Source organism: Anomalospiza imberbis, chromosome 6 (genome assembly GCF_031753505.1).
Source record: "Anomalospiza imberbis isolate Cuckoo-Finch-1a 21T00152 chromosome 6, ASM3175350v1, whole genome shotgun sequence".
Classification (NCBI taxonomy): domain Eukaryota; kingdom Metazoa; phylum Chordata; class Aves; order Passeriformes; family Viduidae; genus Anomalospiza; species Anomalospiza imberbis.
The window spans coordinates 37306697-37321155 of NC_089686.1; the positions used below are offsets into that span (position 1 = coordinate 37306697).

Consider the following 14459-nt stretch of genomic DNA (forward strand, 5'->3'; position numbering starts at 1 on the left):
CTGAGCTGCCAGCACAGCCCAGCTGAGGCTCTTCAGTCAGCCCTGGCACTGGAGGTGGCAGGGGCATGTCTCCTCCTGCACTAACTACTCCTATATAACATAGGCAGTGCTGTGGGCTTCTGCTGTGCTCTGGCTAGGTGCTGTGGAGTCATGCTGCCTCACAACTTAGCTGGTAACTGCCCCACGTGGCCCGAGCCTCTGTTAAAAAGAAGGAGATCCTGTCTCTCCCTGTCTCAGGGAGATATGGATGAAGGAGCGTGGTCAGGCTTACCCATATGGGACAGAAGGTGCTTCAGCATAAACGTGCAGATGTTGGATATCCCACTGCCCCAGTAGACCAGGTGAGGGTTTCTGCTTGGGAAGATGGGAGGGCTGCACTGTTGTACTGGGGTGGTGGAAAAAAAGGGTGGCTGTGGGAGAAACATTTTGTTTAATTAGGAAAACAGTGTGCCAGGCTGGTGACTAAATCAGAGCTGTTAGTCTGGAGCTTCCCTGGGGTCAGGATCACAGTGCTGTCTCCAAGCAGACGCAGGGCCAGGGCAGCTCTGTACAGCCTCTTTGTGATTTGAGAGCAAAATACTGCAGGGCACCTGGGCTGGACCAGAGAGAGCACCTCATCCTTTAACAAAACACACAGCCAACCCACACCTCAGACACCTGCTTGGTCCCAGCTGAGGCAATGCCATCTCTGTTCTGGAATGTCATATATGAAATTTCACATTTCTGCTTTCTGACTCCCTCTTGACAGCTCATCCCATCTGTCCCCATTTTAAAATCTCCTTCCCTCCCTCTTTTTTCACTAGTTCTTCTTCTGGTGTTGCCTCTCCCACCCACAACACAGCCGCATTTGTACCTGGTCTGTCCAGGCTTTTATGCAAAAGGATTAAATAATTTGAAACAGATCTAAGGGACATAACTGGGCACCGGAACCTTAAAATATTAACAAAATCAGCTGCTTCATGCTTTGGAAGTAGTTTTTCCTGCATTGCAGATGGGGGGTGAGTGCTTGTGCCGTTTCCCATCATTCTTCTCTCTGTGTGAGCTGCAGGCAGAGGGCGTGCAGCGTGCTGTTTGCTTGTGAAGAATAAAAGCGTGAGGTACGCCTTTTCTTCTCTGCAAGTTGGAAATCCAGGGGCTCTTTTATGTTGTGCTTGGAACATTTGAGTCAGGAGCTGAATTTTACCCACCTCCTCCAAACCTCTTTTCCACTGAGAGCACTGCCAGTAGTTGGATGGGTGCACGTGACAATTTTCGGGGAGGAACTGAAACCAAGGTCTCGCATTCCTGGGTAGGAAGCACCACGTCCCAGAAAGGGCTTTTCCCCAGGTTCCTGCAGAGTGGTGGCCACAAAGCCTCTCTTTGTTGAACCACTGGCCCCTGCACATCAGATTTTGGCCTTCACAATCTCAAGGCTGGAGCAATGCAGAGTAACTGTCACCTGGGCAGGCCAAACATGTTCTCTGCCCCAAGAAGTAGCTCAATCATGCTTGGTGAAAGAAGAAAGACGACTTTCAGCTGGAGCTGACTATGACCCACACAGTGAGTATCATCACACGTTCTGCCACAGTTAAGAGGCTGGGACTCAAACACAGTACAGGTTTTATTATTAAAAAATGCATAAAAACTAAAGACATGCTTCCCAGAGTTAGAGTCTATATGTACATCTGCACTTCCTAGGCAGCTGCAGGGAGTGTAGCCTTCTGCCCTCACTGCAAAAGTGCACTGCACAGGTTTTTGTTACCATTTGTTAGGTGTTATCTTCTCCCCTGCATTGACAGCATTCCAGCTAAGTGAAGAGAAACCATTTTACACCCCAGGCAGTACAGGGTTAAAATTTGTATCTGTGACTGAGAAACCATACTGAATTTCTGGAGACACCTCTGGGACATCTCTATTCAGTCAGAAACTTAACAGAAAGGACCCATGCTCAAGTCCCAGGCTGAAATTCCCCTTCCCTAGGAAGGGTTCTCATAAGGGCTGAAGCTTGACCTGAATTTTATATTTAGACCCTGACCTTACAATAAGCAAATACTGAGAATTGAAGGGTGGAGTGTTCTGATACAAAGTCTGCAATCTCATTTGACTTTTTGGTCCCACCTTTGCCAACTCAGCAAATGCTGACATTTGTGGTATTAGTTTGAGGAAGTGCAATGTGGAATCCTAAGAAATACTGCCAAGTTTTCAGTGCAGTGAAAATAAGAGAAATTAGGATCTAACAAATATTTTAGATAAGTAGAGTAAGATGTAACTGCACTTCCTTGCTGGGAACCACCGCACAAAACAAATGCTGATTTACAGTAAAATATTAAATTATTAAAAACCACACAACCACTTGCAGTTACAGTGAGTCAGACATGCTGATTGGAAAACAAAACAAAACCCAAAGAGCAAACCCATTAATTTTGCCCTGTCTGGAAGGCTGCAGTGATATTACTCCATGTTTTATGTGACTTTTACAGCATGCCAGAAAGCCTCACAAATAGGAAGGCCAGTGGTTCTCAAGCTTTTTCATCATGAGGCCTCTCTCTTCCGAAAGAAATTTTCCAATTGATCCCTCCCCTCAACACAAATCTTCCTGAAATTGATTTCACATGTCACTCTAGCAGCTACAGTTCTTCATTATTTGAAGAAGACATAAGACTAATAAAGAGAATGATTGAAAGAATCCAACTTTGAAGCAAATGCTGAATCCCGCTCCTGCTGAAGCTGAACAAGTCTGTCATTCTGTATCTCAGTCTTCTTCCTCTCCTGGAGGGCAGCACTTAGTATTAATTAACACTGTTTCCCCATACTGCTGTTAAGTCCTCTCTACACTGCTTCCTTTCCATTCCTTTGAAGTTGGATTCTGCCCTCACACAAGCCAGCTGCTCTCCCTCCCTTTGCATTTTAATGTCAGCTGCAAGTCTAGTCAGGCCTGAACTGGCATCAAACAGAAGAAAAAGAAAGACATAAAAAAAAGGTACATGGGGAGAAGAGGAATGCTGGATTTTCATTTTTTTTTCTAATTTCTTTGCTCACCAAAACGTCTGAAACTCTTAAAAGAGCCCTGGGCTGAGGAAGCGGCAAATGTCACTGCATGAAATGAGCCAGATGTTCAAATTCAGTGCTGGGTAGGAGCAGATCCGCTGATCAGTTTGAGAACCACTGAGGTAGGCAACAAGTCTAGGCAGTACTGCTGAGTGAACACGAGGGGAATTTTGCCCTCTTGTCCTGAATGACAATATAAATACCCACTAGAGTTTCCAGGGGTATCAGTCCCGAAGTCACACAGCCAGGATTGAAGACAACATCTACACAAGAGCAAGCACTGACTGAACAGAAGGTGGATTCAGCTCTGCTCCAGCATTCAGTGAGAAGAAGCAGAGCACAGGCTCTGACTGCTGCCTTAGCTCTGAACTCCTTTCAGCATGTTGTGGTCAACCTGTAACCCTACTGCCTCCCTCCCCAAATCCAAGGGGTTGTTTGGGTTGCAGTTCTTCCAAGCTATTTGCCACTGCAGCCCACACAGGTGGTGAAAGCTACAGAAGCTGCCCAAGAGCCCTGGCCAGTGCTGTTCAAAGCCATTCCAGATCTGGCATCAGAGCCCCAGGAGACACAGCACCATGCTGCACACATCCAGTCCCAGGGAAGCAGAGTGTCATTGCTATGTACAGGCTAGCAACTTTTCTCTCCTTCTGTCTCTAGCTCACACAGAAGGCTTTTGTCCTCCCCTTCTTGTCCATCTGCATGCCTTTCACCCTCAGCATCATCTCCAAGGCACAAGGGGCTCATGATGTAGCGATAGTCACTTGTGACAGCAGCAGCTGCCCCAGCAACAGTCTCTTCAGCATCCATATTTCCAAAGGAGGCGTGCAGGGCAGGGTCACTTGCAGACGCCTCTTTGTCCTTCCCAATGTTGACATACAGAGGATCTTGACTGGAAGAGAGCGTGGACATCCTCCCACGAATCATTTCCAGCTGGGACCGGAGTACTCCAAAGCTGGGCCGTAGCTTGGGCTCAGGATGCCAACATCTGCACATGAGATCATAGCTGCAAAACGGAGAGAGACAAGAGCACTGAGAAGTGGAGCAGCCATGCCCTGCAACTCTGAACAGGGGGTCTGGGCAGTGAAGCTTAAAAAACACAGACACTTCCCCCAAAATCTGTCAGCTTTGGCCTTGCACAGGTGACACAGCATGGATGGCCATTATGGGTCTAATTTCTTATTTCTTCCCATGTTCAAGGGCATTCTCCCTTTGGTCAAAAATGTTACTTAGATGGTATCAAAAACCCAAAAGCCCTGTCAAAGTATGCTGAATTTCCTGGTAAAGCCCTTGTTCTGCTGTCTCTAGGGAGCTAGAATAGGACTTTTGAGTGTGACATCACCTACTAATAGCTTTTGAATTTATTCACAAAAAGCACCCTCACAACCTCTGCCTCAGCTGAAGCTATCCCTCCAAATTCTAGTTCAAGGGAAGATAAATCACAGGAAGAAAACCAAGATCAAACTCCAGGAGGTGCATGTTATTTCCAGAGTATCCTTTCTTTCATGCCATGTTAACTCAGCTCCCAGAGTAAGGGAAGTGTGCTGCTGTTGCTGCCTGACAGGTTGTCAACAGGACTGGAAGAAGGCACACTGGGTTTGTTGAGAGGGCTGTTAAAGAATGGGCAACAGCTCCAGTGCTCGAAGAGGGATGCTGAAATGGCCTTTCAACTACAAAGGTACCACCTCGGTGCAGAAGACATGTTCAGGTCCCATTCTGCAGCCTTCCTCCTGTGGTCAAACGCCAGCTACCTCAGCTCTGTCTGCCCCAGAGCCAGCAAGGACACAATCACTGGCTCTGGTGGCCCATGCTTGGCCAAGGGCAGAGGAGCTCTCCTGCCCTGTGGCCGGGTTTGCAGCTCAGCGTCTGCGCTGGCCGCCCTCCCGCTGGCCAGGCCTGCGGCCAGAGTGCTGCGCTGGAGCATGGCCAGAGCCATTGTCCTGATCCTCTTTGTGCATCACCCACAAGACTGGCAGCTGCATTCCTATGGTGTTATTGTTGCCAGTTTTGCAGGGAACAGGAACAAAGCACAGTGCTGGCGCTGAAAAACACTGCATACAAATGAACCTCAGTTGAACTTGTAAATGGAAAAAAATCTGATATGGCCTTTACTGGGAAATAAAGCATTTCACGATGGGTTTTATTTTACTTTTTGTATTCCTTGCGATCAGATTTACAAGACCGTTCCTGATCTCACACTACTTTTACAGAAAACTTCTATGGTTCAGTTGTCTTAATCCTGATTTACATTCCTCACAAACAGTAGAAATTATTATAAATGCTGCAGATAAAACAGAAACTTCCAATTCTGTGCAACCAAATTAAATACTTGCTTTTACCTTTGCTGTCCATCAGAATAATCCATTTGAAGGAAAGGTAGAAAAACACTGGCTGTCCTGAATCAGCCCAAAGGCCCCTTTGCCCCAGTACCCTGTGCCTGACAGAATCCAGGAGCAACACTTGGGGAAAGCCTGTAAGCTGAGGGTGAGCATGTAGTGAGATCTTTCTGGTATTTTCTCAGGTCTCAATAACCTGTAGCTCAAGCACCTCACAAGACAATGGTTTTCAATAGTTTTTGATGGATTTTTCTCCAGTGCCTATCTAGTAGGTTTTTGAGTCTCTTCTCTACTTTCTGCTTCTCTAACATCTTACAGCCATAAGCTCCACAGCTTGGAACTAAAGCTCCTCAGAGCAGTCAGGATGCAGACATGTAATTAATTTAGGCAGTGACATAACAATGTTTTCATTTATACTCAGTAAAAGTTAAAATGAACTGCTGAGAAGATAAAAGTGTTCAGCTTTAGTAACATGAGTACAGATTATTCCCTATGTAGAAAAAAAGGAAAAGGAGAAAGCAACTACATTAAATAATCCACCATCAGAGCAGGAGGGAAGAGGGAGGAAAGAGGTCTTAGACCACTAAAATCAGTGCTTATAGTTATATCTTGCTTTGGGCACAACACACAGAAAACAGAGCCTTGCTTGGGCCCTCAGTGAAATGATTTCACCTTGTCCAGGCAAGGCAAGCTTTTACCCGGGATAAATTATGGTGACACTCCCTGAGGGATCCCAGCCCCATGTGAGGAGACCAGGAATCTCCAACCACCACCCATGGAAGAAGGGTTCCTGAGCAAACATTTCCTGCGACCTGCTGGCCAAGAGTGATCCCTTGGCAGCAGGATTGAGGCAGGAGCACAGGCTGCAGCATGTGGCTGCCTGCTGCCCTGTGGACTATCTAGGTGCCTCCTGTAAGTCTGAAAATGTCTGCAACCAGAATCTTCAAGATTGTCCTGGATTTGTTCCTAGATGTAATTTAAGGTGGGACACCGATCTACACAGCTTTAGTTTGTCCCATCTGCTCTCTTCTCTTTCAGCCTGCTATTTCTGAGAGTAGTAGATCAAAATTTGAAAATTGGGCCAAGCTTTGAAAGACACACGCAGGCCACTGCCTCTGCAATCCAGTTTCCTTGTAGTCTTGCTAGATTGCCTCTCTATTCAGCCTTCAGGATGTGCCATGGAACTCATCCCTTTGCTCAGATGTTGGCCTGAGAAGGCAGGGTTCAGTGATTCTGGAAACACAATTACAGTTTCCACAAAGCCAAGAACTGCTAATGTTGACACTGTTGAAACCATTGAGCCAAGTTAGCTGCTTGTGTAGTTACCACAGGGTCCTGGGAGCTCTGCCAGCAAAGAATATCTAGTAGCTAACCCAGGGACTTTCTAGTGAATGGCTCTGTGTACTGGAAAGTGGAGAAATTCAGATCAGCATCCCAGCCAGCTGCCTCTGTTTCCTTCCAGCAAGCCAAATTTCTCAAAAAATCATGTCAGCAGGGTGAGGAAGTACTCACACATCTTCCAGGCACTCCGGGGGCTGCTTCAGCCTGTTCCCACTGATGAGGTAGTTGTAGATTTCTGCATTCTCAATGCCAGCATAAGGGGTTTGCCCTCGGGTCACAATCTCCCACATGGTCACCCCAAATGCCCACTGAAAGAGAACAGCACACAGAACAAGTGAACAGACCGTTCCCTGCTCACTGGGCTTGGTTTCAGTATGCTCAGACCGTGCTGGGTAATGTCATCTGAGCAGCAGAGATGCAAGGACTATCCAAACTCTAGCTAGAAAACAGAAATGACCCATATGATGCTGGCACATCATCTTAGGAGACAGCTGAAGGTCCTATCCAGCCCCATCTTGCAGTGGAGCAGGGGAAGATTTGGGAGCTGCTCCTGTCTTCCACCTGCAGACCTTTCACTTATGTTCTTTAAGGTATGTTGTATCAGTTTTTTGGTTCCCAGGTAGAAGAAGATTTTGGTTTGGGGCTCACAAATCAGTTTCTTAATTCATTTCACCAGATTCTGAGTTTCTAGTAATGTACAGGCACAAATGAAAGCAGAATTTAGCCAATAAGCCAGGCAAGGAACAAACTACTTATGGCTCACATTCTTTTCTGCTCTACACTGCACAGCCGTACTTGTACTTTTCAACTAAACTGCAAGGTTTGTGAGGTGCAAAATATTATTATTTTTATAAGCAAACCACTGTCCAATGTTTGTTGTAAACTGTCCGAACTAGTGATTGCCAATCACTAAACCCTGTCTACAGTGGATGCAGCAATTGCTGGGCAACTCAGCAGCCATATTACAAGGCACTCTTGGTTATCTCTGCAAGGACATTGCGATAGGGATAACCGGAAAGGCAAGACCACAGGACTGAAGGACAAAACTAGTGTGAAAATAGATCAAAAGGCAGCAAGGAAGAGGGAAGATGGTATCAGAAAAAAACTATCCCAAAAGGAAAATAAGTAACAATTTCAGATGAATGGGTTTAGCCTTGCTCCCCAGAGGCAAAGGTATGGTGAGTGTCTAAGCACCGATGTATTCAGATCTACGGAGTTCCACCAATGCCTTCTGCAGCACAGAGTACCTTTGCTGCATGGTACTTGTATGTAAGTGCGTGGGTCACACCATTTCAAATGTCACCTTCAAACTGTCAGGCAGAAGAGAAAGGAAAAAGAATAAGGGAGAAGATACTGCATAAAGAGAGGAAAAGGAAGAGGAGAAGGGGAAAGATGAAGAAGAGGATGGGGTAAACACTGAAAAATAAAGCAGAAAAGGACAACAAGAAGAAAAGGGTTGATGTCTTTTGCCATTAACCACTCTCATATATTTTTAGCCTTGAGTTCTGACAGCACCCAAGGCAGAAGTAGCATCATCCCTCAAAAACAAGGTAAACTCCTTTTCCTACCACCAGGGCCTTTTCCCACCCTCAGTGGGATTCCTCCACTCCAGCAGGAATACAAGTGGTCCCCAATGCACCGGAGCAAACCTCACCACATCACTGTGCGTTGTGTACAGATTATCAGCCAGACTTTCCAGAGCCAGCCACTTCACTGGCAGCTTGGAGGCACAGCCCTGGCGGTAGTAGTCTCCACTGTAGATTTTCTTAGAAAGTCCAAAGTCTGCAACACTCACGTTCATGTTCTCATCCAACCTACGGGAAAGTTTTCACAGTTGAGGAAAGGAAAGCATTTATTGGCTACCTCTGGCAAAAAAAAAAAAAAAAAAAAAAAAAAAAAAAAAAAAAAAGGTATATGGCTCACCAAGAATTACACAAAAGGAGAATGATTTCATCTACTTGGTGACCAAAGTGAAATAACTTAGTGGTCTCTAACTAGTTCCTTCAGACTAACAGGGAACTAATCATTACTAAGGAAGTGTCTAGGCTTAGATGGTCTAGTGTCTTAGACAAAGCAAACTCAGATAGTTTCTGTTTCCAAGATTATCAGAGGACATCTGCAATGCTCACTGCTATCACTAAGGCCTGCACCCCATATTGGAAATAAAGAAATCATAGGGTGATTGCCTAGACTGCCTGTTAAAATTGCTTGAACTGCTAGATCTGCAACATCTCCTCTTCAGGCCTGGTTAATAGACTGAATTGCTCTGTCACCCACTTAAACCTATACATGTTGGCAGATAGTCCAAGTAAAGGCCACAAACACATCATGCTCCCAGGCCTCATAAAGAACTCACTCCCCAGAAGATGTGCTGAAACAGGCATTCAGCTTCCTCTGGAGGACGTCTACGAAAATAGAAAATCAGTATGGGTTTCTCATAAATGCCAAAGCAGGCTAACCCATCATTTTTCATCATAACTATCAGGCTCTTTGTCTGTACATCTGGACATTGAAATGCCTTTGGAAATCTGTGTCTCATTGTGGATTGGATTTTATTGGCTGTTGTGGTTTTGATCAGAGGCAGAGTTCTGCTGTCACAATGAGCTGTTCTTTACTCTGTTCTCAGGGAAGAAGCAGAGTGGAAAGGATAAAAAAAGGACTTTTCTTTCCTTCAAAGCAGTCAAGGTAGTTTAGTGTCAAGAACAGTGAAGTGGGATCATACAGTGTGTTCAGCATGCAAATATTTTTAGAGGCATTCTCCACAAGCTTTCAAGGAAACTACAATTCTTATATTGTGATAATCAAGTCCTCAAAATAGATACCAGAAATACAGACTTCATGATACAATGAAAGTTCTTTTCTCCTAACACAGCCAAACCCATTCCCTCCTGCTGGTTACTTTATATTGTGGAACAAATAGCCTATGCTGACACATAACCACTAGAGTGGCTAATTACAAACACATATTGTAATCAACTCTATGAAACTCTATCTGCAAACCAATGGTAGAAAAGCTCATTATAAAAAGGTCTGTTTGAAAGATCAGTGAGACTTGAGGAGTTGCTCCCCGCTCCCAGCAGCACCACCACACAGCCCACCACAATGACCATGACTCCCCTATGTCTATTGTCATTTAAGGCAAGGATCAGAATTCTTAGACAGGACCCCTCACACTTCTGTCATGCAAAACGTTTTTCATCCCTCCCTCACCCACTCTGGTCTTCCTTTTCTCTCAAAACTCATGAATCACTTACATGCAGTTCCGAGCTGCAAGGTCCCTGTGTATGAAATTTTTTGAGCTCAAGTACTCCATCCCGCTGGCAATGTCAATCATGAACTTGAGGAGTGTCTGAACAGGCAAATTCTGCAAGAAATAACAGTGTAGGTTCTATTCCCAGAGGCTTTCAAGCACATATGACAAAACTGCAAGGTCTACTGCCACTTTACAGAGCAGGGATGTGGAATACAGGGAGAGGATGGGATGGAATGGAGGAGCTGGTCCCCAGCATGCATGGAATGAAATACTTTAAGATCACATCTCACAACTTCCTCTGGTGTTAAAATCCAATCGCCTGCCAGTGCCTTTGGGAGACCAATCTTGAGCTGCTCCAAATACATTCTCTGAAAATCCCTAACCTCCCAGAAGGAATTCTACAGTAAGACAGACTTACAAATGGGTTTTCCCCAATCCGTGACATCAGCAGAAAAGCATGGAGGTCTCCATGCTTCATGAAGGGCAGGATCACCATGGGAATTGGGAGACGGCCCTTGGGACGGCTTCGTAGACTGACTCCTGATGAGGACACACACAGCAAAGGGGTGTTAGCAAACAGCTTATTCCCAGGAGGAATCTTACAGGCTGCTGCACTTTCCTCTTACAGATCTGGAGTGCAGTTTTGGTGGGTAGATTCCATGCTCCAAGCTTCTATGATTTTATGCCAGGTGCTGCTACGATGCCTCTAACCCTGTTTGCATCAGAGGCTGTACTAAGAGCCTAGGGTCTTTCAGCTCTTCTTGCAGGACCAACTATAAATGTTTCTAGGATCACTCCAGACCAGAGAGCCCCAACCCCAGGCACTGCAGAGCAATCTCCAAATTATGGAAAATACCTGCATTCCAAAGTGTTTACCCATGAATGTCTTGCTTCTTACTCAGTATTTTGGAAAGGCACAATCTTCCTCCTATTTATAGCCTACCTGCCCACCTGTTCACATTTCACAGCAGTTCAGACACGTCTCAGCCAGCCAAAGTCTCCCTGATGTATTTGCAAGAACCAAAGAACCAGCTTAAATAGGAGATGGCTGTTCCTGATGTGTGAGGGTGGGTGTGGGGAGCATTAAACACACTCCAACTCCCTGGGGCCTGGGAAGGAGCAGTGCTGACCTACGCAGGACTCCAGGCAGCACAGAGGAGGCTGCACTAGCACTGCTGGGGAGAGTGAGGCTGTGTGAGGTAATGCAGGAACAGGAGGTGCTCTGTGGCATGAGCAGCAGCGCTATCTTACCAATCAGTTTGGTGACATGAGGGTGGTCAAACTCCTTCATACAGGCAGCTTCTCGCAGGAACTCCTCAATGTCCGTTGAGGTGAAGATGTCCGCTGCAAAAAGTGACTGTAAGTTTTCTTTCTTTGTAGGTGGCTCCAAGGGGCTTTACAAATAATGATTGCCAAAAGCTTGTTCTTTGTGGCACAGCACATCTTCTCAGACCTTTAGCTAGATAAGCCATTTTACAACAAAGCAGAGCCTGACACTCTCTCCTGGGACAGCAGCAGTAAGCACATATCAGGGACATCTGGTAAATTGGTTCTTGGCAGAGTAAAGAACCGCTGGTTAGCAGCTCTTTTTTGAATAAAAAATTTCCCTGGAAGTTGTGCAAACTGTGTGGGGGTTAAAGATGTAAGAATTAATTAGGTGAAAGAACTTAACTACAAATGTCAGGGAGAAGAGACGTCATGCAAATGAAAGAAAATGCTGAAACTGAGGAGATGGCCCAGAGCCCATGACTGGCACAGCAGGGCCCAATTCATCTGTGACAAGGAAGCCATGAAAGATAAATGCTTTTATGTCTCTTAGCATGATTGAGCCTTACAAGGTGCTAGAGCGAAGATTTCTTAAATAACCACACTACTGAACAGCTTGGACCAAATTCAGCAGTGATATGCACCAGCAAAATTCTGGAGTAAATTATTTCTCATTGCTATGATTCTAGATTTTTGGAAATATATCAATATAATCAAGAAGTATCCCAGCTGACTACTTCCACCACCGTTGCTGCTGAATTCAGCAAGAGTTCTCCAATCCTGCTGCAAGATCAGACTCAGACCTGTAGGGGAGTGTTCACATTATCTACTTTAGGCAAGTAATTTCAGTATAATTCAGAAGACAAAAAGAGATTCCCTTTTTACAGTCAGTGAAGAAAGGAAGGTGCCTCTAGAGGCTGACAAATTGTTCCTAAGTTAGATGCCTGAAGGGAGACATTCTGACTACACAAAAGCTTGCAAACCGATTAGAATTATTGTTGAAACTGGATAAAATGATACAATTTACACTAGAATGGTACTAAGTGTATTTAGTACAAGCTGTTATTCTGTGACAGCAAACTGAGCTCCAGAGATAAGCGAGTGTGACTGCTTTCAGCCAGTCACAGTTAATTTCTGCCTTACAGGCAAACAGGATCAAATAACATAGGTTAACATACATAAGCACACATATATGCATGTTTCCTTTAATTAATACCTATCTCTTAATTGCTGTTCTTGTTACAGACTTCTGCCTGTTAGTTGTCTTTGTTATATACACTCACCAAATGACAAATCAGAAGGGAGCTGGACTGCTCAGTCAAATGTGCTGACTGAGATGAGTTAGCTTGTCACTGCATTCAGCCCAAACACCCTTCTGTTTATTCTAGGTTATGTGCTTGCAGGAATACTGTTCTTTCACTGCTGAATTATTAGGGCAGAGCAGACCTGTCTGAACTGTCTGTGCTACATGATGAAGTGGTTTTGGTTGCATCCACCACATGCTACATGCTGTAGAAGCAACCAGGTGGTATAGGTCCTTTCCTGAAGAGCTCCACTACAAAAGGACTAATATGAAGGGGATGGGAGACAACATGGGTAGAGTGGCTGAGCGGGAAGCTCACAGAGAAATAAAGAGCACTAGGGGATATTTGCTGAGAATAGGACAGAGAACATTTAATCCTTCCAAGCTCTCTTTTCTTAAGTAATTCAGGTAGCCCTGCTCCCACATACCTTTCAGCATCTTCACTGCCACTTTCTGGAAAGAGCCATCATCTTGCTTCAGTAGGGCCTCTCGAACTGACCCAAACTCCCCTGTAAAATCAGAGTAGGCAGTGAGGGAACAGCTTCTTGTTAAGAAAGTATGATTCACAGAAGGTTCACTTCAGGGGTCACTGGCAAAGAAGCTGAGTACCCATAAGAAATGCTCCATTTTTCATTCTGCAGGTCTAGATACCAGCTTTCAGCACGTGTGTGTCTAGAAGAGATATCACTACCAGTAGACAGAGCTCACTGTGCTGGCAGTCCAGAAGGCAAAGGAAAATGAGAAGGGAAAAAAGCAATTCCTGACCAGATAGATGATGCTGAGACAGAGTTTAAGCTGGGCAGACATTTCCGGGGAAGCCATATCATGAGGGATGAGTCTGAGTGAGGTTCTGTTCAGAGAGGAGGCTCTTTGCTGAAGCAGCAAGTGGATGGGTTGGCTGAGGATGCTCTTAGTATTGACAGCCATCAGAGCTGAGTGATAGTGCCAGGACTCAACCATTTGAGACACAGTCAGCCTTATCTCTCAAAACTCAGAGAATCACTTCTATGAATCACAGCTGACCAGAGAAAACAGAGTGTCTACTTGTGTGTGAGAGATATGTTGATTCACAGAAGGCAATATTTTGCCCTGGTGTCTTCTCTAAGGGAGTTAAGAGGAAATGCAACAGGCCAAAACCTCTTCAAAATATTTAGCCTAAAGAGGCTTTATACCACAGCCTAACTGCCTCTTTGCATTAGATCTGGCTCTAGATTTCCTCTCCTAATTTTGTATGAGGAACACTGATACTGAAAAGAAGGAAGCAAAAGATGGCAATTAGGATACCTACCCCAGAAGTGTTATCTTCCCACTAGCTCTACAACAGTGTCCTTCACTACTCTATGGCACGTGCTTACTTCACAAAAACCATGAGCAGTGGATCTGACCACAAATCAGGAAAATGGGAAGGAACAAGGTATTTTGTGCTGCTTCCATACTATGGAGCTGCTGTTCAGCTGTAGAACCAGCAGAGCCCAAGATAATGCAGTTATGTCATATAACATGTAACCTGGGGTTGTGGCAGTGGGGCTGACAACACAGACCAGATTCTGCCAGCTGGCATCCCTACACCAAGGCCAGGCCCTGGGGCCTCTCCGCAGCCAATTTCAGTTTACCTGTCATGGGAGCAGCCCAAAAGGGTTGAAGTAGGATCCCAGAAACTGGCCAAGAGCTAACGCTCACAAACAGATGACACAGCTGTTTAATAACTTAGCACTGTTAAGCCCTCTGAGACCAGTTCTGCAGGAAAGTCATCTTCCTGCTCTGAAAGAAACACATTTGTTCTAGGAGGGATGGAGTGGAAGAATGCTCCCTATGGAAAAGGGTCAAAAAAACCTGCAATAAAACTAGTTTTATAAAGAAAAATGAAAAGGTGACGTTTAATTGAATATTCCTTTGTTTAAATCTCTGCAAGAATTTCACACACCAGTGAATTAAC

The 14459-nt window shown here is 45.2% G+C and overlaps 1 protein-coding gene across 2 annotated transcripts in view; it reads right to left on the reverse strand.

The window, feature by feature from the left end:
• Positions 1 to 1582: 1582 nt before the first annotated feature.
• TYRO3 (TYRO3 protein tyrosine kinase) overlaps positions 1583 to 14459 on the reverse strand; it is a 41638-nt gene continuing 28761 nt past the window's right edge. For both annotated transcript variants that reach the window (XM_068193462.1, XM_068193463.1), the window contains 7 exons: positions 12952 to 13032; positions 11206 to 11298; positions 10373 to 10494; positions 9956 to 10065; positions 8356 to 8515; positions 6873 to 7009; positions 1583 to 4030 (listed from right to left, as the gene is read on the reverse strand). In XM_068193462.1, coding sequence (XP_068049563.1) covers positions 3655 to 4030; positions 6873 to 7009; positions 8356 to 8515; positions 9956 to 10065; positions 10373 to 10494; positions 11206 to 11298; positions 12952 to 13032 — 1079 coding nt within the window. In that variant the 3' untranslated portion in view covers positions 1583 to 3654. The remainder of the gene's footprint in view (positions 4031 to 6872; positions 7010 to 8355; positions 8516 to 9955; positions 10066 to 10372; positions 10495 to 11205; positions 11299 to 12951; positions 13033 to 14459) is intronic.